Source organism: Ictidomys tridecemlineatus, chromosome 3, assembly GCF_052094955.1.
Source record: "Ictidomys tridecemlineatus isolate mIctTri1 chromosome 3, mIctTri1.hap1, whole genome shotgun sequence".
NCBI lineage: Eukaryota > Metazoa > Chordata > Mammalia > Rodentia > Sciuridae > Ictidomys > Ictidomys tridecemlineatus.
The window spans coordinates 54,318,711-54,346,146 of NC_135479.1; the positions used below are offsets into that span (position 1 = coordinate 54,318,711).

A 27,436-nucleotide genomic window follows, 5' to 3' on the forward strand; every position below is an offset into this window, starting at 1 on the left:
CCAGTAGTTTACTCAAGTTCAAAAATCAACAGGCCAAACTAGGATTAATACTTGGTTTATCTACTCAGGTCTTTTCTCTGATATGCCATTTCCTTTCTTTCTTCTCCTCTTTTTTTTTTTTTGTGTGTGTGTGTGTATGTGTGTGTGTGTGTGTGTTTTGTGGGAATTAATACCCAGGGTCTTGCCCATACTTGGTACATGCTCTACTACTGAATTACATCTCCAGCTCTGTATTATTTTCTAAAGGCCTCCCTAATCTTCCTAGCTGAGTATATGTATATGATAGGAAACCATCTTTTACCCATTATATGTACAGAGGTAAGAGGTATCTGTTTGTGAGTGCCACATAAATAGTCCCCAGGGTTTCATTTTCCCTCTGAGTAAGGGAGTCTGGATATTCTAGAAAGCTGTTCCCCTTACCTGGTAGGTGAGTTCCTTTACTCTTCTTTCATGTTTCCGAAGCCCTTTGACAGCCTCTGCGTTACGTTTCTGTTCATTTTCAACCTCTCCTTCAAGTTCACGTACCTGCAACCAAGAAACACTTGTAATTAGTTTATGGGATATTAATTAGACTACAACTTACTGAAGGTATGGGCTAGGTGTCCCTTGCCCCAAGACCTGAATGGAAGCCATATGTAGGAGGCAGTGCTCCTTTTCCTTTCTCAAATTTATAAAGATTGAAACACCCACCCTGGCCTCCAGTTTCTGGATCTGCTTCTTGCCGCCCTTCAGAGCCAGCTGCTCAGCCTCATCCAGACGGTGCTGCAGGTCCTTCACCGTCTGTTCCAAGTTCTTCTTCATCCGCTCCAGGTGGGCGCTGGTGTCCTGCTCCTTCTTTAGTTCCTCAGCCATCATGGCAGCCTATTTAGCAAATAAATCAAGAAAATAATGATAATGACACCTGCTGGTAGCAGTTACTGCAGGTATGTCAAGAAGACAAATGCACATCTTGCTCACATCAGTGATGGCTTTCTTGGCCTTATCTTCTGCATTGCGTGATTCTTGAATTACTTCTTCCACTTCGCTTTGGAGTTGTGAAACATCATTTTCCAGTTTCTTCTTGGTGTTGATGAGACTAGTGTTCTGGTAAAAAATGGCAGTGGAAATTGACAAGATTTTCAGTTTGCCCTTTTCACATTTTACAAATGTTTTGTTATTGGCTTGATACCAACATTTCATTAAGCTTTAAATTTTTGTTCAGTGCTGAAATCAGTCATTTGCACAGTTTGAAATTCCTTCATTCTCTCCCCAGTGCCCCAGCAGTCATCTAATTTATGTATAAGGACTTCTAAAATTTAAGAATGCTCCTATTGATGGACATTAATTATTTGCTCTTTCAATTATATTTTAAAAAGACATCACTAATATTCTATTCTTTTTATTTTTTATGTTTTGGTATTGGGGATTGAATTTCGGGGTGCTTTACCACTGAGCAACATTTCCCAGCCATTTATTTTTTATATTTTTATTTTGAGAAAGGGTTTTGCCAAGTTATGTAGGGCCTTGATAAGTTGCTTCGGCTGGCTTTGAACTTGTGATCCTCCTATCTCAGCTTCTCGAGTGGATGGGACCTGGCACTACTATTCTATCCTTAAAAGGTCAGGAATACTGTGTTAGAAAAGAGTAGATTCTTTTTTGTAAGTGCCTGGAACAGAAAGTTTCTCAGAAGGTGAGCTTTCATTGCTTGCTCCCTTGGGTAATTCTGAATTTGTTAAATTTTCAACCCAGTATTCTCAAAGAGAAGCAAAACTGCTTCCATGGATATCAGATAATGCTTGGAAGTGCATTTTTGTGTGTGTGTGTGACAGTGACTAGGAGTTGCTATTTCACTTAATGCCTGTGCATGTCAGGGATGCCAAAGATCCTGTGAAGCACAGAGACAGTGGATACAGTGAAGCCAAATATGGTAGTGCCCCTAATGAGCGCTCTGTATGGAACATTTTCAGAGTTTGGAGACACAGATGTCTTTACTGAAATTTATTCTACCTCATAGTTTTGAAGATAATCTGAAGAGGCAAACCTCAATTTTAAGTTAACAACAACAACAACACTTTTTGGTAGAGAATCTTAAAAAATAAAATAAAAAAGTTAAATAGGAACACACACCCAAGTCACCCATAATCCCATCACCCAAAGGTAATGGCACTTGATATTGTAAAGCATATCTCTCATTCTTGTTTATATATCCATATTTATAGAAACAAATCTGACTGATCACTTACCAATAATCAGCTTTTGTCTCACCTGGGTATGGAGGAGCTGGACACGCTCGCTGGCGTCCAGAAGCTCCTGTTCTGCGATTTTTCTGCTCCTCTCCGTCTGCTCCAATGTGGCCCGCAGCTCCTCAATCTCAGCCTGAAGCAGGTTGGCTCTGCGCTCCACAATTGCCAGCTGCTCCTTCAGGTCCTCCTGGCCCCGGAGAGCATCATCCAGGTGCAGCTGGGTTTCCTATTAAGTGAAAAAAAAATATATTTTAGATATTTTGAAGAGGATGGGAAATATCACAGGAGACAAACCAGAAGAATGTACTGGTACCAGGAACAGGAAATGACATGCATGTCATTTGAATGAATTTGAGAATGGTTATATTGCTTGCTTATTAGAGGACATAGATTTTTATTCTTTTTCTGACTTTAAGTAGTTATTTAATGTGTGAGTCATGAATGTTTATCCTTGTGCATATGTTCTACATAGTACATAGTATCTGTTATCTCATTTGATCCTCACAGTAATCCTATGAGGTGGAACATTTCATTCTTATTTTGGAGAAAAAGCAACAGAAGTTCTGAAAGGCTAAATAACTTGTCAAAAATCAGGCAGCGACAAAACAGACTCAACCTAGGCCTGTCTGATACCAAATTCTGTGTATGTTTATACCTTATCTTTGGGCTTCTCTTTGCTTTTCTTTATATGGTATCTTTTAAAATATTATGTTCAATGTGCCTTTAATTTAGTTGCCTTCATACATTCAGCGACATAATTTGTTAAAAGACAAAAAAATGGCTCACCCCTAGCAAAGTATTTGGGGAATGACAGCCAGGTAACTTCCTTGACTCGTCTGAGAGGCTAATGTAGAGCCATTTACCTTCAGGATCCCTTGGGTATTCCTGTAGTTCCTCAAGCTCTCTGCAGCCAATCGATTGGCGTGGTTCAGCTGGATTTCCATTTCATTCAGATCTCCTTCCATCTTCTTTTTGACTCTCAGAGCATCATTCCTGCTTCTGATCTCTGCATCCAGGGTGCTCTGCATTGTCTCTACCACCCTAATGTGGTTTCTCTTCAGCTGGTCAATTTCCTCATCTTTTTCAGCAATTTTCCTATCAACTTCAGACTTGACTTGGTTCAACTCAAGCTGAATACGCAGAATCTTTCCCTCTTCATGTTCAAGAGATGCCTGAACGAAACAGTGATCAATTAATAAAGAAAAAAAATGTGAGTATCTGGAGCCTATCCCATTGTGACCCAAACTTATTAATATATAAGTTTATCTAGTTGTGCAAAGCACAATAGAGAAACCTAGGCAAAATAATGTTTTTGTTTATCCACTCACAAATTATATAGGACAGCTTTGTAATGAAGATGCTTTGTTACAAAAAGATTCTTTTTAGTAGTAGCAAAGTTGTGTGATTAAATTTAATGTGTAGTAAACATGAACTCAATCTGTTTTATAAATTAAAATGTTCATGATATACTAATCTGGTATAGAAACTATCATTTTAAAAATATATATTTCTCTGATTATATAATATATGTTCATTTTAGAATGTAGGGGCAATGTATAAGAATGAATTAAAAACCACCAATTGTGCCTCTACTGAGAGATAGTCATCTTAATGTGTTTTTTTCCCATCTTAATGTGTTTTCCCATTTCTACATATTTTTTACATAATCAAAGTTGTACATGCAACTCTGTATGCTGATTTTAAAAAGCAAATATTTTCATCTATCATAAATATTTCCCCTTATTAATCCTATTTGGTGGCTATATATTATATGGCTATTATATGGCTATTCTATAATTTTTTTGTCCATTTTTATCTTAAAGCTTTTCTTCTTTTTAACTTTATTTTCTTGGGATAAATTCTTACAATTGATGGATCAGAAAATTTGTGTTTTTACAGCTTTTGATAACCATTGTCAAGTTGTTCTTCACAAATATCATACAAATTCAGGTTGTCATCAGATCCATAATAATGTAAAGATCTCATGGTACCCACTTTCAGTATTTTCACTGATGTTTGTCTTGGGTGTTTTCTCACAACATAATTATGTGTACCTCTGCTTCCTCTAAGGCAGCCTGAATTTCACATTTCTCTTGTTCCACTTGCTTCTTTATTTTCTCCAATTCATGGATTTGTTTCCCTCCTTCGGCAATCTGCTCTGTGAGATCAGAAATCTCCTCTGTGTGTGAAAAGACCAGGGAGAAGTAGTTAGACTCTAGCAACACAGGAAGGTCCTGTCAGGGCTGCATAGGCAATGAGGGTCATGAGGACTCACGCTGCAAATTCTTATTTTCCCTCTTTAGTGTTTCAAGTAGGTCCAGAGATTCCTCGTAGGCGTTCTTCACCTTGAACAGCTCTGTACTGAGAGAACGGGACTCCTTCTGGGAGGCCTCAAGTTCAGCCTGAGTTTCCTCATATTTCTGTTTACATTCTGATAGGACCTGAGAAGCAATAAATTGTCAGCAGATACATGGAGAAGGAAAACCAAATAACAAATTCATAAAGTTGAAGAAGGCTCGGCCACCTTGTCGAAGTTCCTTTGCTTCTTATCAAGAGCTGCACAGGCAGCATTGGATCTTTCTACATCCAGCATGAGGTCCTCCACCTCATTCTGGAGTCGCTGCTTTGTCTTCTCCAGGGAAGCACATTTAGCATTCACAGCTTCAACATGTTCTTCAGCTTCCTGCAGACGCTGAGCCAGTTTCTTCCTAAAGAAGAAGCCAGGCAGTCAAGACCAGGCTAAGACCAGGTATAAAGTAAAAAACTCCATGGCTTCTCTCACAGTCCTGTTCAATACTTGCAAAACCCATTCTGTTTTCAAAACTGTGGGAGCCGAAACAGCTGTCTTGATTGATAAACTATATGGAAAGTTCTGAAGTAGTGAACAACTGGATTCATGTCCTTGGTATATCACTGAATTCTTAGAGGCTGCTATGGATGCTGCCATTGGGCCTTACTTCATTAGTAATTTGGAATTGTTAGGACTTTTGATTGGGGATGGTTATAAAAATGATTAGCAGGGAAAATCTGATTGATTTATATATCCTTTCTCATTTCAAAAAGGATTTGAGGCTAACTAGATATTTTATCGGGCAAAAATATACCCAGCATTATTTTCTCATACTTTCCATTTCTGTTCCATTTCCCCCCCTGAGAATAGCCAGTTTCTTCTAATTATATATATTTGGACCATCTAAAAAAGAGAAAGAAATTGATAGAAAATCAAGAAAATTCCTATAGTTTAAGCAAAGGCATGATTGTTTTTTGTTTAAATTTTTTTTACTTTGTTGTTTTATATACAATTGTTTGTAATAATATATTCTTAAGATACAAAAAACTTTAGTTTTAATATTCAAGAAAATACTGGAAGGCATCTTTGGTATACAAAAAGTTTTAAGAGATGTGTTTGTCTATTCAGTGCTTAAGAAGGTGGGTTCTTGAATCAGAATATCTGGTTTTAATCCCAACTATATACATTTATTAAGCATATATCTTTAGGCTCATTGGTTAACATCTTGTGGCTTCAATTTCCTCATCAGTAAAATAGGGATAAGAATAATGATATCAACCATAATATTGTTATAAAATATATATATTGATATATATCCACTAATACAGTACTTGACACATAGTATACACTCAGTGGATATTAGCTTGTCCTACTTTTATATTATGAAAATCATCACAGCTATTTCTAGGAGTTGCAGAGTGCACTACAAAGAGACTATGTCTTTCTACTCCTCCAAGTTCACAGCACATACTTGGCCTCCTCCAGCTCCTCCGTGCGCTGGATGGCATCCGTCTCATACTTGGTCCTCCACTGGGCAACCTCACTGTTGGCCTTGGACAGCGCCCTCTGCAGCTCGGCTTTGCCTTCCTGCTCCTCCTCATACTGCTCCCGCAGCAGGTCACAGTCATGGCGGGAGGACTGCAGGGCGTGGGCCAGGGCATTCTTGGCCTATAGAAATGGCAATTCAGTGACTTTAGTTCATGTATTTAGTGATAATTAGTTTATACAACTTAAGTAGTTCCTATTGAGCATGCTTAGATTTGATTAATCAAGAAGATTAATGGTAAAACTCACTTTAGTTTCTTCCTCTAGCTGACGTTTCAGCTCCTCAATCTGTTGGGTAGATGCTTGTTTGCTCCTTGAAAGTTGAGAGACTAAGGCATCTTTCTCATCTAATTGTCGGGAATATTCACCTAAGAATAATAGAAGCAAAAGAATTTTTAGTGGCATAACAATAAGCCTCAAACTTCTTTGGTGTGTGTAATCTGCTTTTAAATATTGTTACAGAAATGGGAACTAACTAGCAGAACTGCCAGAAGAGTGTAACTAGTAAACTTATCTGCTCATCTTGCTTTTTTTCCTGTTTTATTCTGCCTAGAAAATTCTGATAGTTAGTTCGTCCTCCTCTGCATGGGGGTATTTCTATTTATTCAGATCCTCGGAATCACTTTGACCTAGACCATAACCTTGGGACTCCAAGCAGGTGCCGTTACCTGCTTCTGTCTGCAAGCGTGCCCTCTGTGCTGTCAGTTCATTGATGAGCCGCTGCTGCTCTTCTTCCTTGGTCTTCAGCTCACTGACCTGATCCTCTAGAGTACGGCACATCTTTTCAAGGTTTACCTATGGGGCAGATGCCATGAAAGATAAAAGACACTGAATGCAGCAAAAAATAAAAAGGAAAGTTAGACTCTCATTCCTAAAACATTTTTAGCATGTATAAATTTATGTTGAGTGTGAGTAGAAATTTACATCAACTCTGTGGGATATGCCAGAGTTCAAGCATGGTGAGTACATAATGCCTCTACATTGTTTGCTGTTGGAGACCATTCGTGTATTCCAATGATATTGACACTTGCTTAAAGTGAATTTTGAAATCCTCTTAGTGGGTCATAACCAGTAATGTTTTTTTTTAAAGAGAGAGAGAGAGAGAAAGGAAGAGAGAGAGAGAGAGAGAGAGAGAGAGAGAGAGAGAGAGAGAGAGAGAGAGAATTTTGTTTTCAATATTTTTATTTTTTAGTTTTCGGCAGACACAACATCTTTGTTTGTATGTGGTGCTGAGGATCGAACCCGGGTGGAACGCATGCCAGGCGAGCGCGCTACCGCTTGAGCCACATCCCCAGCCCGATAACCAGTAATTTTTTTAAAAAATGAAATAAAATGAATATATTAGGATAAAAATATTTTGAGTAGTGCTATAAAATGCCTGCAAACTATGTTTAATGCCAGAGAACAGTGGATGAGTATTTTTATGTCATTACCCTCATTTAGATTCAGTATTGAATACCTTGGCTTTGGAAATGGCCTCTGCATTACTGCTGAGGTCATCAATCTCCATCTTCAGCTCACTCTTCTCTTTCTCCAGCTTCTGCTTGACCCGCTGCAGGTTGTCAATCTGCTCCCCAAGTTCAGCCACACTGTCTGCATGCTTCTTACGAAGAGCAGCTGCAGTGGCTTCATGCTGCAGGGTGGCCTCCTCCAGGTCCCTGCGAAGTTTCTGGAACTCAGCTTCCCGCTTCTTGTTCAACTCCACTTGAGCAGAAGTGGCTCCACCAGCTTCTTCCAGTCGCTCACTGATCTCCTCCAGTTCCCTAGAGAGGTCAGAGCGCTGCTTCTCTGCTTTGGCCCTAGAGGCTCGCTCTGCCTCAATTTCCTCCTCCAGCTCTTCTATGCGGGCCTATGAGTGAAACAAGCACATTAACATCAACCCAGCTCAATTTTAGTGGTTTTGCTCTATAGAAAAAATAGAGGTGAGATGACTCACTTGCAACTCTTTGATCTTCTTTTGTAGTTGAATTTCTACTGCTTGCTCATCTTCAATTTTGCTGATCAAATTGCTGATTTCAAATTCTTTCCTGTAGAAAGAATAAGTCATTTTAATACCCATATTAATTGCAAAATGGTATCACATAAATTTTTTTTCAGAGTTTTACTTTTTAAGCTTTTCATCAAGTTGCTGTTTGTCATTTTCTATATCCATTGTGGATTCTTGGGCCAATTTGAGGTCACCCTCTAATTTCCTCTTTGATCTTTCTAAGTCCATACGAAGTTTCTTTTCTTGCTCCAGAGATCCTTCAAGCTAATTAAAAAATAAACATGTTAAAAATTGAAAGTATATTTGAAAAATATTTCAAAAGGCCATTAAAAATGTGTTTACATCATCCACTTGCTGTTCAAGCTTGGTTTTAGCTTTGGTCAGGGTGTTGACTTTGTCCTCCTCTGCCTGCAGGTCATCCAGGGTCTGCTGGTGGGCCTCTTGGAGGGCCTTCTTCTCCTTGGTCAGCTTAGCAATGGTTTCATCCAGGCCTGCCATCTCTTCTGTGAGGTTTTTCACCTATAGGGGTTAAGAAAGAGGTGACCTCTGCTACTGACTGAGAAGAACCTGGATACAGTGCAACAGAGTATATTTCATACCTTGTTTTCTGTGGCATGCTTCTCCTTTTCAACCTTGGCCAGTGTCAGCTCAAGGTCATCAATGTCTTTCTTCAGTTCTGAGCATTCATCTTCCAGTTTCCTCTTCTTGGCTGTCAGCTCAGCGTTGATCTCTTCCTCATCCTCAGCTCTCTCGGTCACCTCTTTGATCTTGGCCTCAAGCTGGATTTTGTTTTTAATCAGTTGTTCACACCTTTCCTCTGCATCAGCTAAGCTATCTGCTTCCTGTGGAGAGATTCATTAAGACATTTAGAGAACTTGGTGTTGATTTTGAAACTTATTCTTTGCACAAAGTATTCGTGTTTTATTGAATTCTGTTGAATTTTTCAGTATGAATATAAATTCCACTTTAAGTGAACCTTATTACATGGCCTGAAGAAATGTGGCTAATTAGACGTGAGATTTAGGTTCAGAAGTTCACTTGTCTCCATAATGATTGGATCATAGATGCCATTGACTCTGAAAAATAGTGTGTAGAGGAGTGAAAGACATCTAGACAGTGCAAAAGGAAGTCTGGATTCTTGGGCAAATTGTTTTATTTCTCTTATTCTTGTTTTTTTTCCCCCTATATGTAAAAAAGGAGACTGGAATAAATGATTGCCAAGGGCCTTTCAGCTGTAATGTTCAAAGATGTTGATTAAATGAAATCAATTAGTTTTGATTTTGTTTGTTCCCTCCTCTTATCAACAACTAGTTGCTGGGTTTCATTTAAAAAATAAAATAATAACTTAAACACTATTAAGCATTTTATTAAGCTGAAACCTTTTGACAGTCCATAACAACACTATAATTATTTAACATTTCCATTTCCATTTAAAGAATTACCTATTAGCTTCAAAATGAACTTTAGAATGATAAGTAATTCTGAGAAACTGTATAGAGAGCTTTGTAAAAATTTTTTTATAAGTGACTGATTAAAGGACTCATATTAAAATCAATTCAGCCAACAACTTATTAGATTAACTCTGCCTCAGGGAATTTCTTTAACTTCTCACAGTTTTTTTTGTTTATATCTTACATTTTAAAAAATTATTTGAAAATAAGTATAATAAAAAAGGGTGATAATGAGACTCTTATGGTTCCTTTGCTTTTTTAAAATAGTGATGTATTCAATAAGTATTCTCTAACTGATCATGACTATGGAAAGAGGTAAAGATAGGCTGTGGTTCCTGGATTTTGAGAAAAATGTAACTTTCATTTAATTGAAACTATCAGAGGAAACATTGAAAAATCACTTAAAATTTAGGAAAACTATCTTCTTTATAGCTTTCTTATGACATGCTTGGCTTGTTGAACTAAGGAAATGGGAGGTTATGTTTGTCTAGAACGCTGGTCACAAATATACTTCTACACTGACAGAACTCCTTGACTCATAAACAGAGGCCTAAGAACTCTTCTTTGCATCAAAGGAGGAATTGGGAGGCTGCATTGCTTGGCCTTCTCCTTTGGTAGTTCAGTTCAAGTCAGTGCAAGTATGTTTATTATGTTTAATTTCAGGTGTTGAGGAAAAGAGGTATAGAGACAAAGAATATTAACTAACTGTCAGTTTTGAATTTGAAGACAATCTCATACACTTGTGTTTAGAAAATAAGACTATACTCTTAAGGCCGAGATGGTGCAGCCAAGACAAAGGAATAAAATACTTCACTGAGATTTGGGGGCTTTACTTTCAATTAGATTCTATTGTGGCAATTAAATTTTGTGATGTTATCGAATAAATTCTTCAATCTTCCCTTTTCCCTTTTGTAACTTGGATGTAATTGTGCTTTTCCTTCCTTACATAATATGGGAAGATCAGAAAATACTTACAACAATAACAACAAAACCTGAGATTTTTTTTTCAAGAAGACAATTTTGTAAGTCAGACTCTATGCTCATTTCAGATAAAGATTTGGTAACATGAAGTGTTCAGAATATAGGGTACTTACAGACTGAACCTGGAGTTGCAAGTCATTTTTCTCTTTCAAGAGAGTGACCATTTTTTCCTCCAGTTCCTTCCTTTTTGCCTCTGACTTGGCAAGTTCATCCTTGGTTTTCTGAAATTCTTCCTTCATGGTGGCCATCTCCTTCTCAGTCTCTGCACTCTTGAGGAGGGGCTTGATCTTGAAGAAGAGTTTCATCCAGGGCCAGTGCTTGACATTCATGAATGCACGGACATTGTACTGAATGCAGAAAATGGCTTCTCTGAAATGATATAAAAATATCAGTGTTGCCAGGTACAGTGGCACATGCCCATAATCCCAGCAACTCAGGAGGCTAAGGCAGGAAGATTTTAAGTTCCGGCCAATCTCAGCAATTTAGTGAGGCCCTAAGGACTTAGCAAGTCCCTGTCAAAAAATAAAACATTAAAAAAGGGCTATGGATGTGGCTCAGGGTTAAGCAACCCTGGGTTCAATCCTCAGTACCAAAAAAACAAAAACAAAACAATATCAGTGTAGACTGATCCATTAGATGCAAAATTATTATAACTATTGCACATGAACTGTTCTTTTAATGATAATCTTTGTACATGAATGTCAGATTCTGTATATGCAAAATTTACACACATGTACTCTGAACACTCACATTCATAGTTTGCAGTCCTCAGCACAACTACTTTTCTAATAAGTTCTGTTCCTATTGAGCAATTCTTTTTTCTTAGTTTCCATCAAACTAGGATAGAAGCTGACTTTGGAGGGTAAATATTTGAATTTATGAGTAGCATACCCATTCACTGAAGGATCATTTGACCTATTACAGTGGTAATGATGTGGGAGTGGATGTAGCAATTTTAAGTTGCTTGTGTTGCTTGGCTGTTGCCATATGAATGTTAGCTGTGAAATGGAATAGGTTTCAGAATTGCCCCAGCTAAAGTGACCATCTGATTTGTCATCTCTTTCTTTAAACTTCTCCTTTTTAATCACCACTGAAATATCCACTCTTCTTTTATTAGCTTCCTCAGATAATACAGTGGTTTTTCTAAATTCTTTTGAGGGCCTCAGTCTTATCTGCTTAATTAGATATTAATAATTGCTGAGTATTTAATATGAACTGTGCTCCAAAATTTGTTTAATCTTAGGTAAAACTCAAAAAATAGTATTAGGATATACCCTTTCTGCAAAGTATACCAATAGACTAAAAGGGTTTGAGTAACTAGTAACAATGTGTATCTATCTTTTGTTAAAATGAAAATTCTATCTCTATAGGTCCAATTTTTAAGAACTACAAGTCTGAGAAGGCAGACACTATGACAAAACCATAATGTAGACACATGGGAAAGCCTTGAGAACACTAGTAATGTGAACCTGAATAAGTACAGTCAAGCAAAAAAATGTAAGATGTGTGTGAGGAGAGGGAATGTGTAGATAAGCTTGGTGAGGTTAATTACAGAAAGGAGAAATGGAACCTTTAAATAGATAAATTTGGATGAGGGGACAGGACTTGTGAAAACATGAACATAAGAGATAAGTAAACTATTTAGCCTGGCTGGAAAAGACTGTGTGGTTGGAAATGATAGATGAGGTGGGGAACAGAGAGGGCCTTGAAACCAAACAAAGCAACTTGGATTTGATATGGCACACCATGGGGAGCCACAAACTCAGATATGGCTTGATGAAAATAGTGCTTTATGCAAACTGTTTCTGTGGCTATATGTGACATAGTTGAAAAGGGAGAAATTGGAGGCAAGAGAGAAGTTTTGGAGGGAATTCAAGTATGAGCTGTGAAGCAAAAGCTGATGTATTGTATGGTTGAGAGGCACATGTTAACCACAAAACCAAAGAATTAGTGAATGATGAAGTCTGATTGGGAATCTCCAGTCTAATTGATAATTATAGTCTTGATATTCTATATCATTGTTACCTCCTCTGTAACATTTTCTGGTATTCTACCCTCATTAGGAATCCTCTACAGACAGCTTGTGTTCTTGTTATAATCTGGGCCAACTTTTCATCTCTCATTTCTTCCAGAAGACCCAGAAGACCAGCTTTGAAGAAAACCTGGAGAAAGGAAGAGTCACAAATCATCCCCATACTACATGAGACAGAAGTGGCAGAAGGTACTTGGATCAGGCATAAATAAGTAACATACCTTGGTATGTCCAAATTTATACTGAGTATGATCAATATCGATAGAGGCCAGGAGTTTCTCAGAAGCCTTCTTGCTGTCAATGAACTGTCCCTCTGGAATAGCACTCGCATTTAAAACCTTGTATCTGTTAAGTTAGACAGATGAAGAATAGTTAGGAAGGTGTGATTCCAGATTCAAATGACACCAAAAAGAAATATCAATAAAAATCTTAAGAACTAAAGTCAAAGTAGGAAGTCTAACTGTTCTTTAAGGTCAGATAGTGAAACTATGATTTTCTGTTGCATACCTCCTTCCTATTGTTCTTCTAACCTGTTATCCTGTACTTTTACCTCAAAACTGTATTATTAAACCTCTTAATTTTATAATATATACCAAGAAGATTACATGAAATAGAATAACAGAGGACAGAAATTAAGATGATAAAATCTTCACAACGTTTGATGAAATACAACAAAGAGAACTGACCTTTGTTTAAAATCCCCATATAAGATTCTGCTTGGGAATCCTTTCCTGCAAATGCGGATGCCTTCCAACACACCATTACACCTCAGCTGGTGCAGGACAAGTTCATGCTCCATGGCACCTAAAAATAGAGAAGAGAATTTAACTTCTGGGCACTGAATTTTCAAACCTGTTCCTGCTTGATTATTTCATGCTCTGTTTCTTACCAGGAGTTTTGGTTTCATTGGGAATGATACACCGTACAAAGTGAGGGTGTGTACTCCTCAGATTGGTCATCAGTTTATTTAAATTTTCCTAGAAAACCAAATAGAAGGGACTTGATGAGAAAGTTCTGTTTTGGATTTTTTAAAAAAAATAATTATATGATACTCTCTTAACTAATAGACATAAGCTTATGGAGCTTCAATGGCTCAGTATTTTGAAGGTCTCAGGATTCTATTTTGCTAAGTAGCCAGAAGGCCAGAGGGCTGGGAAGAAATGTAGACCTCTAAGGAATTAATTTATAACATCTAGGATCTGTTTGATAAACAGACTGCAAAGTCAGTAGCCTTGATACACAGGAAGTGTTCTCAACTGGGAATCAATCAGAAGACAAAAGACTTAGTGGCCTCTCTCTGCCACTAATGAGCTGCCTGACTTTATAAAATCCCTTTTGTCTCTCTGAGCTTCATCTGAAAATAGTTGATATGATCCTTTGGTCTCTTTTGTCTCTTTCAGTGCTAATAGTTTTCACAGTTGCTAGCAGTTTACAGAGGTAACCTAGATTAACAATTGTTCAACTTTTTCGATTCCTACCTTGAGTTCATTGTTCCCAGGGTCTTCTAACTTCTAGTTTTGTTTAGTTTTTGATAAATCTAAAATTTTGAGATTTTATAATCTTGTGTGGATTCATCTTGGGTACCCAAGAGCATGGTCTGCAGCATATGGGATAGTTATTCCAAAAATACAGTGATTGATTATGACAGGAGAGGATGTTTCATCCAGCCATAAAAATCTTACATATAAATATTGATCAGTCTTTCTTAAGCATAATCTTTAAGAAGACAGAAGACAGATTTTTCTGTATCTCAGTTAACCATTAGGAAATGGAAATAAGTAATGTGAGTTTGTAGTCTTGAAAACATATAATAAGAACGATTTAACAAACTGAGTCTATTTGGTGAGATAATGCAAATCAGTAGTGAGAAAGGAAAAGAACAAGAGAAATTTTCCATTTAAGTCAGAGGTTATAGGCCATATCTGCATTTTAGTTTTGAAGGGAATGAGACTTAGCCACACAAAATCTCATAAAGCAGTCATTAGACTAGATGTATTATGTACTTCCCTTAGGAAGAGCCATTTCTTCAACGACATAAGAAAATTACATTTGTAGTGCAATTATTATTCTTTCAATTTCAAGAGATTTTTTTTTTAACTTATTCATTTAAATCACTAGGATTTTTCAGCTAATATAAAAAATTAAATGCACTTCAGAGGACAAAGATGTGTTATAGTGTAAGGATATTCTAAAAAGAGTATATTCAGGCTCATTCTGAAAGAGAAACTCAAAAACATTCTCAAAGGGCAACATTAGGAAATAGGAATATGACCTTCACAAAATAGCTATGAAGTTCAGCTATGCTTCCTTAAAAATCAGGTCATTATATAATAAAAAGCTTCTAAGAATATTTTGGCATTCCTGAATTCATTAGATAATCATAATAAGGAATAATGAATAAAGCAACCACTCCTGTAGGAATGACAAAAGTAAATATTTGAATTGATTCCTATTAACATTCCATTCCTTTCTAAATTCTATAATTATAATAATTTATAGAAGCTGAATATATATTTTTATTTTAAATTAGCATTTTACCCTGAAAAGAGCTGACACAGTCTGGAAAGAAGAGCCTTTCTTCTTAGCACCTTTCTTTGCTCCGCTATCTATGGTAAAAAGAAGAAAATCCATCAATTATAATAGAATCCCAAAGGCTAGACTGTCATATGAACACTCTATGGATACAGGTTTAATTTAGATTAAGGACATAGAAAGTACCTGCTTCAGCACTAGCATATGTGGAAAAGAGACTGGCCAATGTCTTCATTGCTGACTTCTGGTATAGTCCAACCACAGTGTCATTCAAGGGGTCCTTGTTCTTGTCCAGCCAGCCAGTGATGTTGTAGTCTACAGTGCCAGCATAGTGGATCAGGGAGAAGTGAGCCTCAGCCTTGCCTTTGACTACCTTGGGCTTCTGGAAGTTGGCAGACTTGCCCAGGTGCTGGTCATACAGCTTGTTCTTGAAGGAGGCGTCTGTTGCCTTGGGGAACATGCACTCCTCTTCCAGGATGGAGAAGATGCCCAGTGGCTGGATTCAGAAGAGTAAACAGTGGTATCAGTTTCCCCTCTTTCAAAATATATAGATCTGTTATTTTATAAAATTATGAGTCCCTCAATTAAATATGTGTGTGTGTATTTTTTCTCACATTCAATCTAGCATTATTTTCAATTAAAAGAATACCTGATTACAAATCCCAAAGGTCAGCAGAGCAATTAGCGGTGATTTTTAAAGATGCTTTGAATAATCACACTTCTTTTTCTATTAAGTAAATGTCAAAGTTTTATTTTGCTATGGAAAGAACCTCCTTACTTAGAATGATGTTGACTCTACACACAATAATGGAATTGTATGAGTAACCCAAACTTTATTTAAAGTGTTATATATTTATCTCCTTAAAAATAGATTATGGGGCTGGGATTGTAGCTCAGTGGCAGAGCTCTTGCCTAGAATGTGTGAGGCACTGGGTTTGATCCTTAGCACCACATAAAAATAAATAAAGGCATTCTGTCCATCTAGAACTACAAAAAAAAGTTTTAAAAAAACAGATTATGAAGTAGCATGAGCAGTTTGACTTTAACAAATTAGCTTTCATAAAAGCACCAACTGTATCACCTGTGCATTCATTTTTGTTTAGAGAAGTCTTTTATAATGACATATTGGAATGTAATGGAGATAGTTAATCTAATAAGGGTGATTCTTCTGGTGAAGCAGATCTCAAGTAGAATTTTCAGTGCTGCTTTAAAATTGTGTTTGTATTGGTATTAGAATAAAACTGACTGGGTATGGTGGTGCATGCCTGCTGTCTAGCTACTCAGGTGGCTGAGGCAGGAGGATCACAGTTTGAGGCCAGCCTGAGCAACTTAGTGAGATCCTGTCTCAAAGTAAAATAAAAAGGGTTGAAGATACAATCTGAGTTAGAGTGCTTGCCTAGCATGGATGAGGCCCTGGGTTCAATCTCCGGTACTGAAAAGAAAAAAAGGAAAGAAAGGAAAAGGAAAACTGGGTAGAACAAAATTAACCTCTCTTTCATCCTTCCAATGTAAGAGTCATAGAAGAAGTTATTTCTAAATAGTTATTTTCCAGTTCACTCAGATCTTAAATTACTTGAGATTACAGTAATAACTTTCTAGAATTGCTGAAGACATATGTGAAAGTAATCCTCACAGCCTGACTTTTCCTTGGAAGCCAAACAGACCTTCTCAATGAGCTCAATGCAGGCAGCCAGGTCCATCCCAAAGTCAATGAAGGTCCACTCGATGCCTTCCTTCTTGTACTCCTCCTGCTCCAGCACGAACATGTGGTGGTTGAAAAACTGTTGCAGTTTCTCATTGGTAAAGTTGATGCACAGCTGCTCCAGGCTGTTGAACTGCTCAAAACAGAAGAGATTTCCAATGTTAACTGTTTTTTATGGTGGTAAAATTCATTACTGAAAATTTTCTTTTACTGAAACAATGTGTAATAGAGTAATGAGATACGATTTAAAGTAATTAGTCTTCCTTCAAAATTTCCAGGAAAATATGACCATTATTGACATGAGTCTTTCTTATGAATTCTGGACATTCTTTAGGGGCCCAGGTATCAATTACACTATAAGGTATCTTTTCACTTTAAGATTGCACAGACAAGAATGTACATTAAAAATGCAATCATGGTCCTGTATGCTGTGGTTCAGATTTAAGAGCAAAAGGGAAAGAAACTTATTGGAACACCTCCCTTATTTAACTGCCCCAATGCTATAATTCAAAATAAAGTTCATGTTTCACCTTGGTTGTCATGTTATTAAGGAAAGCTTATCCTTTTTTTTTTTTTTTTTTTGGTACTAGGTATTGAAACCAGGGGTGCTTAACCACTGAGCCATATCCCTAGCCTTTTATTTTATTTTATTTAGAAACAGAGTCTTGTTGAGTTGCTTAGGGCCTCACTAAGTTGTTGAGGTTGGCTTTGAACTCATGATCCTCCTGCCTCAGCCTTCCAAGCCACTGGGATTATAGGCATGAGCCACAGCACCCAGCTAGGAAATCTTATCTTAAATTGATGTATGAATAGGCTATTATCTCTACATCAAACATTTAAAAAATCCTCCTGGACGTTAAATCATTTGTATAAGATGAACTTGGACAAGGAAAGACTATCATTTATGTCTGGACGTCTTTCTACCTTTTCTCCTCTGTGAAAGATGCCTGCGTGTGGCTCAAATGCTGCAGATCTGGGTTCGTGATGTGGCTTTGTCTTGAATGTCTGTTAGATCTTTTGCTATTATTTTGACTTCCCTGAATCTCAACTTCTTTGTATGTAACTAAAGGCAATATTAACTTCTCCTTTTTTTTTTTCAGAATTTATTTATTTATTTATTTATTTATTTTTATTGGTTGTTCACAACATTACAAAGCTCTTGATATATCATATTTCATACATTAGATTGAAGTGGGTTATGAACTCCCAATTTTTACCCCAAATGCAGATTGCAGAATCACGTCGGTTATACATCCTGTTAACTTCTCCTTTATGGGTTGTTTTGAAGATTAAATGAAGTAACCTTTTGAAATCCCTAGTATAGTGCCAGAAATACACTGACTGCTCAATAATGCTTATTGCATTCTATTACTGCCTGGATATTTTGGAGATAAGTCTTGTTCTAGGTGCATCATTGGAACAAACCGTGTGGACACTGTAAATGTAAGTGAATAATGAAAATACCTAGTATATCAAATCCCATAATTGCCTCCCCCTCACTTAGTATTAATATTAAGATAACTCACATCAAAGATCTCAAAGCCAGCAATGTCCAAGACCCCAATAAAGTACTGCCTGGGCTGCTTGGTGTCCAACTGCTGATTAATACGGGTAACCATCCACAGGAACATCTTCTCATAGACAGCTTTAGCCAGAGCACCCACTGCATTGTACACCTTCACAAACAGTAATGTTTGTTAATATTATCAAAAACATGTCATGGAAGCCTGGGATGGATGTGATTCATTGAAGTTGTGTGCTTACCTGCTGCACAGTCTGACCTTTGGTAACATACTCATTGCCAACCTTGACCCTGGGGTAGCAGAGGGCTTTAAGCAGGTCTGCGGAGTTCAGATTCTGGAGATAGGCTGCTTTGTCAGCAACTGCAGACACACAAATCAGGGACTGTTTAATGATACACATCCTTTTTAACTTAATCTTTCCATTTTCTTCCAGTCCAGTTTTCTTATTATTCAAATAAAAAGCTTTACTTAATTCTATAGAAGGTCAAATAAGATTCTCTGTGCATCAGGACATGTAATTGCCTCTGAAAGGTTGATCATGTATACTGGCCTTTAGTGATTTTTCCAAGTAGATTTTGAGAAGTTTTTCATTAAAAGTAAACATGTGTCTAGTGTTTATTGTAATATTTTATGTAAGGTAAAATTCATAGTCTCTGCTTTTAAGACATTTTAGATATAGTTGAAAAGATAAGATAAATAAACCTTAATACTCAATAGTAGGGAAGAGTAAAAATCAGAATATTTGGATTTTTTTCTTAGTTTTGCCATTCTGGATTTAACCTTATTGGTTTGATTTCTTTATCTGAAAATGTGAGGATTAAATTAAAATGAATGATTCTGACTAAAATTCTAGTGACTAGGGGCTGGGGATGTGGCTCAAGCGGTAGCGCGCTCGCCTGGCATGCATGCGGCCCGGGTTCGATCCTCAGCACCACATACCAACAAAGATGTTGTGTCCGCTGAGAACTAAAAAATAAATATTAAAAATTCTCTCTCTCTCTCTCTCTCTCTCTCTCTCTCTCTCTCTCTCTCTCTCCTCTCTCACTCTCTCTTTAAAAAAAAATTCTAGTGACTATAATGTAATGACACATGTCATGTTCAAAAGTAACTTCTAGAAAGTTTAGAGGAGGGAAGAGCAAATGTTAAACTTTGGTGGTCAGGAATGGCTTTAAAGAGCAGGTAACTAGCTTTGGGTTGTATATCCATTACATTGCATATCCTTGTCATATGCAGAGTACATGATTTTTTTTCTCAAATCCTTTTTTTAAATCTTATGTGCTGCTGATATTGCCAACAGGTTTATATGTACACAACTCACATATACATGCATATGTCCCTAGGGGCATTCTTCACCCCTTATCCAGTATTTGGGCAGATCCTCTATTGCCAGCTCCTAGTCTTGTCCAAATAATGATAAAATAGACCAGTATGCAAAATTATCTAATATAATGACCCACCACTGCTGAGGCAAGGCAGGAGTACTAGTTCATTGTATTTTATGTCCAATTATCTGGCCCTAGGTTAGGCTTGTGAGTGGATATTGGATCTTATTTGGGCTGGATAGAAATGAAGGAGAGATAGAGAGAGGAAAGTGAGTGGTGAGGAAAGCATGCAGAGTGTATAACTGTGTTTGTTCCCTTCAGAAGTCCTGCCATAAAGGAGAGATGAGCGTAGGATAGGGTTTAATATTTTTTTGTTGTTGTTGATATATTCTCTTGATTTAAACCCAGATGAAAGTTCATTTGGTACCTTCAGTGCCATCTGGTTCAGCTTGCTCCTCACGTTGTTTTTGCTTGAACTTCATGTTCCCATAATGCATCACGGCCCCTGTGAGTTTATAGATGGATACTTTCTCTTCAGGAGTGAAACCCAGGATGTCAATGGCACTCTACCAGAAAAGATAAGGGCACAAAAGTTAGGGAAGAAGACACTACATATTTATGAAAATTTATGGTACATCCTACATATACTAGATTGCTATTATCATTACCATACATGGATTTTTTAAAATCGTGTGTGTGTGTGAGAGAGAGAGAGAGAGAAAGAGAAAGAGAGGAGGGGGGGCGGAGAGAGAGAGAGACTGACTTACATCAGTGGCCATCAACTCTTCTTGGTCATCAATGCTGGGGACAGTGATCTCTCCCTGACTGACGAAGGCATAGTCATATGGGTTGGTGGTGATCAGGAGCATTTCTGGGTACACAGAATTCAGAGTTTATGTTTTATATTAGAATTTTTTGTAAAAATATTAATATCTATGAATTTAGGTTCTTTCTTACCGATTAAATCTGGCTTTTTATTGGAAGTGATCTGATAAAAAATATGGTAGCTTCTTTCTGCCTTCAGCTGGAAAGTAACTCTAGACTTTTCCAGAAGATCTAGAAAGAGAGAAAGACAACTAGAAAAAAATAACATTTCTTTTTACAAATTAAATGAACCTCAGTATCTTTAGTCAAAATTGAGGTCACTACAGTTGGCTTCACTGAGATTGCACCTGGATGACCATCCTGCAGTTGTACATAGGCATATGACATTTCCTATGCTTCTCGTTATCTAATAGCAGAAATTGAAGCATACCTGCTCTGGAACAAAAACAGCTTCATATTGAGGATATGTGAACTCTATTTTAATTAATATCTAATATCTCATCCTTCCTTGGATGATGTCAGATTCAATCCATGGTGAGGGGCTACCTTGGACACATCAAAGTTCAGATCAAGAGCAAAATTTATTGAGTAAAGTTATATTGCAACCTCACAGGTAACTCATAGGAACCCATAGGTAGTCCTAGTATTTGTTTTGGGAAAAAAATCATAGCTGCTTCTGAAGCAGATATTCTCTAGGTTGTGCTATAGGACCATTAGTCTCAGACTGAGATAAGGGGAGTGTACAATGAATTTTGGGGAACTCTGGCATGAGCTCACAAGCAACAAGGCAGCAGGCCACTGTTTTATAGGCTTCATGCACAGTAAGTATTGCAAAATAACCCTGGAAATGAAATTACTTGTATCTCTGTTTGGATTGTCAGTAGTCCTGTTACTCACATGTTTCAATATCAGCTGATGCCAGCTTCCCTGTAGTACCAAAGTGGATTCTAATGAATTTACCCTTGAAAAGATAAAGATTAGTATTAAAAAATCAAAGCATACAGAGAGATGAAACTGAAATAATAATTCAGACATGGCTACTCGACACTTGAAGAAGGAGAAGAGTTTCATGAACAAGAGACTTACAAAGCGAGAGGAGTTATCATTCCTCACGGTCTTGGCATTGCCAAAGGCCTCTAGTAGAGGGTTGGCGCTGATGATTTGATCTTCCAGAGTCCCCTGCAAAGGAGAGAGCAGTTCTCACATCTGGGGCTCAAGAATTCGGTACCTGAGAGCCCTAATTAGAGCCTGGATTCTGACCATGGCAGTCAGGCCCACCTGGTTTTTGCCAGATTCTTCCTTCTTCTTCTCTCCAGTAACTGCAATTGTTGCAAAGTACTGGATGACACGCTTGGTGTTCACAGTCTTCCCTGCACCAGATTCTCCACTGTCAAACAAATCAGAAGAGATCAGAACTATGACCCACATTGTCAACATCTAAGACAATCACTGCAAATCAGAGAAGAAGAAGAAAAAAATCACATACGTGATCAGGATTGACTGGTTTTCACGATCTGTAAAAGAAATCAAGATCATCAGTTAAAACAAAAGTGCATTCAATAGGAAGATAATTAAATCGATTCAGCTCAGACAAAGCTTGTTCTTTTTAACTTGTTGAAGATTTTGTTTAGGATTTTGGCTTTGTGTCTAGCCCTCCAAATAGCCAATTGACACTTGGTGTAAAGTCTGTGAAAATTAGAGGTAAAAGAATCATGCATTTCTTTTTCTTTCTTTCTTTCTTTTTTTTTTTTTTTGTATGTTATTGTGGTAAAATACACATAGCATAAAATTTCCATCTTAACAACATGTGAATGTACAGTTCATTGGTATTAAGTACATTCATAATGTTTTGTAATCATTACTACCTTTTATTTCCAGAACTCTTTCATCTTGTAAAACTGACATGCCATAACCATTAACCCTAACTCCTCATTTCCCTCTTCCTCTAGCTCCTGGCAACCCCATTCTACTTCCTGTCTCTCTGAATTTACTGCTATAAATACCTTATATAAGTGAAGTAAAATAGTATTTGTCTTTATTTGTGACTGACTTATTTTACTTAGCATGATTTCCTCAAGGTTCATCCATATAGCACAGACCAGAATTTTCTTTTTTTTTAAGACAGAATAATATATCATTATATGAATATAACATTTTGCCTATCTCTTAATATGTTAATGGATTCTTGAATTATTCCTACATTTTAGCTATTATGAATGATGCTCATGGATGTACTAATATTTCTTGGAGATCCTGCTGCAGTTCTTCTGGGTACATATCCAGAAATGGATGCTGGATCATACTATAATTATATTTTTAATTGGTTAAGAGACCACCTGTTTTCCACAGTAACTGTGCCATTTTTACATTCCTATCAGCAGTGCACAAGGATTCTAAATTCTCTATACCCTTGTCAGCATTTGTTATTTTCTGTTTTTTTAATAGTAGCTATATTATATATATATATATATATATATATATATATATATATATATTATGCACAGAGGTACATATTTTACTAATTTTTAAAAATTTTGTTTCAGAAAAATTTAAATGTACACAAAAGTGGACACAATAATGTACTGAGTCCCTGTATGAGCATCTTATAGATGCAACAATTTTAAATTTTTTTATTGTGGTAAAATATACATAGCATAAAATTTGCAGTTTAACCAGCCAGTTTTATATCATCTCAACCCCATACCAAACTCACTGAATTATTTTAAAGAAAACCTCAGGCAAAGTTGGTGGAATAACATGGACATCATTACCCTAGGTACATGTATGACTGCACATATGGTGCCATGCTACATTGTGTACAACCAGAGAAATGAAAAGTTGTGCTGTAATTGTATACAATGAATCCATGCATTTTGCTGTCATATATACCTAATTAAAATAAATAAATTTATTATTAATAAAAAAGAAAACCTCAGGCATCATATAATTTTTGGTAAATTCTTTAAAAAGAATTATATAAATTTGAGGTCATAAGAAACCATAGAAATTGTTTAGGTAAAGTCTTAATAGTCTGAGACATAAAGAGGAAAAAGTGACTTTTGTAATATTAATTACAAGCTAGTTAAACTCAAATATATTCATGTTTTTGATTTCCAGTTCACATATTTTTCTGCTACCTGGTCTCCTTCCAGTTTTTGATGTCACTAATTTGATTGCTGATAATACTGAATAAGAAGATATCTGGAATTGTGAATTTTGGAGTTTACTTACTTTTATTTTCCTTTTAACATTGTATTCATTTCTAGATATAGATATAGACATAAGCTTTAAAGAACTTTAAAGTTCTATTCAGGGAAATAGAATGCAGATTTGGATCATATTCAGATGATTTTATTTTTACTATAAGCAAAATAATGGAAATACTATTGCACATAGTGGAAAATGGATAACAACATTCTGGTGTCTGTTGGCAGTGCTAAAATAATATTAACTAGGTTGAATGCCACAGTTGTGCATGATTTTAAACAAAAATCATATTTGGGAACCATAGGTGATCTTGGGTTTGGAGTAGCCCCAAAGCCTGAGGAGTTAGTTGGGGTGATGTACATAGCTTCCATGATTTTGTAAATGCAGCTGCTGAGTATTAAAATCTCTGACATAAGCTAGCATTTGGATAAATTTTGGGAGGTAGCTAGCGTCTGTAGACAACCAAAGAGCAGTTTGCTGGAATAGAATCCTTGTAGAACTCCTGAATAATTCCTAATAGGATATTCCTATTTTATCCTTTTTTTTTCTTCTCTCTCCCTCTATAAAAGACAATTTAAAAGAAAGTGCAACAAAATGAACAAAACAAAAAAAAAAGAAAGGAAAGAAAGAAAGAAAAATGAAAAAATAAAAAAGAAAGAAAAATGAAAAAAAAAAAGGTCCTCAGTTTCCAAAATTCCATGGAAGAACAGGAAACTAGAGAATTTAGAATATTTCCAGAGGCAAAACATTTGGTATGTGAAGATAAAAGGTTTTAATCCTACATTTGGGCCTCTAATGTGAATCTAATCTGCCTGTTTATGCTCTGATAAGGCAGGAATAACAGACTTTCATACAGTTTTTTTAAAAAAATGTTTCAAAGAAAAGAGATTTTTTTTTTCCCCCAAAGTGAAAGTAGATTTTTTTTTCCCCTTCCATTCTGGTAGGAAAGCCCTTCACAATCTTTGGGAGGAGAGTCACAGCTCTTTCTTTATTCGTGTTCTAGTAGTGCCAGAGAGGCTGGCAATACATTTCTGTGAATAGATGCCTCATTCACTCACCAAAGAGGCTGGTAGAATTAACTGTGCCATTTGAAAATAAAGATAAAAACTCACAAAATCCTCCAGCTGTGGCTGAGAAGTCTTTTCCTCCATGACTGTGGATGTGGATTCTTTTAAAAAAATTTTATTTAAACTCTTTTGTACCCAAATCAGAAAATTTAAAAAAATTTGGACAGTAATAACTATTTTTACAGAAGTCTTCTACTTGAATTAAATAGGTTGCCATTTACTAGCTGTATTAGCTTGGCAGGACAATGAATTCAGCGAGTTTCACCTGGGAAAAAATATGACATAATGACTGTGAAAGTTCTTTGAAAACAGTGAAGTCCCAAGTGGCTGGAATACATTATTATAATAAGACTAGGATGCAGCCTGTTTGTTCATCATAGAGTCTATTTATACGTGCCTTACTCACCAGTCAGCATGAACTGATAGGCGTTGTCCGAGATGGAGAAGATGTGGGGTGGGGCCTCCTGGCGCTTTTTGCCTCTGTAGGCAGCCACCACCTCAGGGTTATACACTGGCAGCCACTTGTAGGGATTGACAGTGACACAGAAGAGGCCTGAGTAGGTCTAGAAAATCAGAAAATTCAAAATATGTATCTTGCTTTTTTATTTTTATTTTTTTGGTAGTGCTGGAAGTTCAACCTAGGGCCTTGCACATGCCAAACAAGTTCTCTACCACTGAGTTATATCCCTAGCTCCTGTCTCTTTTTTCAGAAAAATAAATGGACTAAAAAGAGATGTTGAAGAACACTTACATAGATCATCCAGGCTGCATAGCGCTCTTTGAGGTTATACAGTACTCCGGGCTCATTTAGGTGGGTCATCATAGCCATGTCCTCAATTTTGTCATATTTCGGAGGGTTCATGGGGAAGACTTGATCTTCCCTGACAGTTAGAGTCTGGTAAGGAAGCAGGAGATGAGTTACAATTAATGGTTGGATATAGGGTTTATGATATAAAACTAATCACACATACTTTTTGTTATATTATTTTATATTCTTTAAAGGCATATAAACATATTTATTTAGAGTTTAATGCCAAGAAAATGTTTCTATGATAAGTTAGGATACTATCATTTTAAAAATTAATATATACTAATTGTACATATCAGTGGATACACTGTGATATTTTCATACATACATTACAGCATGCATCGATCAAATCCAATCACCCTTTTTCTACCCGATCATCACCCCATGATCCTGCTATCTCACTCCAGGATATATATCTAAAGGAAATGAAATCAGTGTATCAAAGAGATTACCTGCATGCATGTTCATTGTGGCACTATCCATTTTTTAAAAGACTTTCTTTCTTCCCACTATCTTTTTCCTATCCAGATTTATCTATCAATTTATATCTTTTTATTCTTTTTCTTACTACTCATTATAAAACAACTGCTTTTTTTTCTTTTTGAAGTAAAGGAGATATTAATACATTATTGAACTAAATAAGTAACTGAAGAATTCTTGTGGTCAGAGAAGCTATTTTTTACTTTCCTAATTGGGAGATTCAGACTGGGAAGTTGGGAATCGAAGAGAAATGGTTTGTATTAATGGGTTAAAGTCCTATATGAAGTTGGAAAGGAAGACATGCAGTTACTGCTGTGAATTCTTTTGCCTTTCAAATCTGATGTCTACCCGCTAACTAGAAGTGTGTTTGTATTAGCAACAGGCTTGGAGATTTCCAGCAATAGGAGATAGAGAAATTAAATGGGGATTATTTTCTCCTTATGCTTTTACTTACTGCTCCACTTTCAGTCTTGACAGTTACTTTCCCTCCTTCCTTGCTTTGTATGACACTCTTTACATAGGATTCCTTGGGCTCCGCCACAAAGACAGATGTTTTAGCATCAAAAGGCTTGTTTTGGGCCTCAATCCGCTCTCTTTCTGATTTTCGAAGGTAGGGAGCGGCTTCACCAAAAACAGCCATCTCGGCATCTGAACCCGAGCTCATGGCTGCAGTTTATGTAGCAGAGGATTCTGTGCAGGGGGAAAAAAAAAAAAACAAGAAAGGTAGAAAGGGAAAGCAGAAATCATAAAGGTAAGTTAGGCTGGGAAATGAACAAAGTGTTGAGTTTAGCTGCTGCTGTGACTAATCCTCCAATCTTGACCTTCACTGGTGTTCTAACACAACCTAAAGGACTAGTTTGGAATGAGACTAATTTGACACTTCATTTGTACAGTTTGTAAGTTTCCTTTCCAGATTATATACCTTGATCATCAGGTGGAGTACCTGCAATTGAGTTAGAATGGAATCCTCACATGTTTTTATTTCTAAGCTTTAACAATCTTTGTAGCTAAAACCAGTGATGGATAGGATCTGTCATTGTTGAATCCTCATTTCTCCTTCTGCATAATGTTTGCATCGGCCATATGCTAGGACAATCATATAGTAGGGAAAGAAAGTTTATCTTATGCAAATTAAGGATATTTTCAAAGCTATCCAAAATATCTTTGTCTTTCAGATAGTCATTTTTCTCTTATGATCCAAATAATTAACTTTAACTTCTTCTTTATGTTGATTTTTGGTGTTATGTCTCTTAGTGGTTTGTTAAGAGAATCTAAATAAATCCTTGTTCTCTGGATTTTTTTCATTATTTGGCTTGTTACCAAGAGACTTAGCATTGTTCTAATTCCTAAATCTCTTCTGACACTCTCCTTATGCCATGAGAGATTTCATCTGTCAGTTACAGATCTAACCACAAGAAATGAGAGCTTCATCATAGAGGCCCTCTTCCCATATAAATTCCAT

The 27,436-nt window shown here is 36.6% G+C and overlaps 1 protein-coding gene across 1 annotated transcript in view; it reads right to left on the bottom strand.

The window, feature by feature from the left end:
• The window catches only part of Myh8 (myosin heavy chain 8), a 28,404-nt gene extending 1,741 nt beyond the window's left edge, over positions 1 to 26,663 (bottom strand). The window contains 36 exon segments of the mRNA XM_078042895.1: positions 421 to 525; positions 691 to 861; positions 958 to 1,083; positions 2,245 to 2,448; positions 3,086 to 3,394; positions 4,277 to 4,401; positions 4,498 to 4,663; positions 4,747 to 4,930; positions 5,984 to 6,180; positions 6,307 to 6,425; positions 6,726 to 6,852; positions 7,517 to 7,906; positions 7,994 to 8,084; positions 8,163 to 8,308; positions 8,387 to 8,563; positions 8,644 to 8,886; positions 10,590 to 10,845; positions 12,502 to 12,638; positions 12,730 to 12,853; positions 13,195 to 13,312; positions 13,398 to 13,485; positions 15,047 to 15,114; positions 15,227 to 15,536; positions 16,705 to 16,875; positions 18,269 to 18,434; positions 18,481 to 18,625; positions 20,015 to 20,153; positions 20,355 to 20,458; positions 20,545 to 20,643; positions 21,310 to 21,373; positions 21,499 to 21,591; positions 21,691 to 21,799; positions 21,899 to 21,926; positions 25,093 to 25,249; positions 25,438 to 25,581; positions 26,429 to 26,663. Coding sequence (XP_077899021.1) covers positions 421 to 525; positions 691 to 861; positions 958 to 1,083; positions 2,245 to 2,448; positions 3,086 to 3,394; positions 4,277 to 4,401; positions 4,498 to 4,663; positions 4,747 to 4,930; positions 5,984 to 6,180; positions 6,307 to 6,425; positions 6,726 to 6,852; positions 7,517 to 7,906; positions 7,994 to 8,084; positions 8,163 to 8,308; positions 8,387 to 8,563; positions 8,644 to 8,886; positions 10,590 to 10,845; positions 12,502 to 12,638; positions 12,730 to 12,853; positions 13,195 to 13,312; positions 13,398 to 13,485; positions 15,047 to 15,114; positions 15,227 to 15,536; positions 16,705 to 16,875; positions 18,269 to 18,434; positions 18,481 to 18,625; positions 20,015 to 20,153; positions 20,355 to 20,458; positions 20,545 to 20,643; positions 21,310 to 21,373; positions 21,499 to 21,591; positions 21,691 to 21,799; positions 21,899 to 21,926; positions 25,093 to 25,249; positions 25,438 to 25,581; positions 26,429 to 26,638 — 5,610 coding nt within the window. The 5' untranslated portion in view covers positions 26,639 to 26,663.
• Between the last annotated feature and the right edge of the window lie 773 nt (positions 26,664 to 27,436).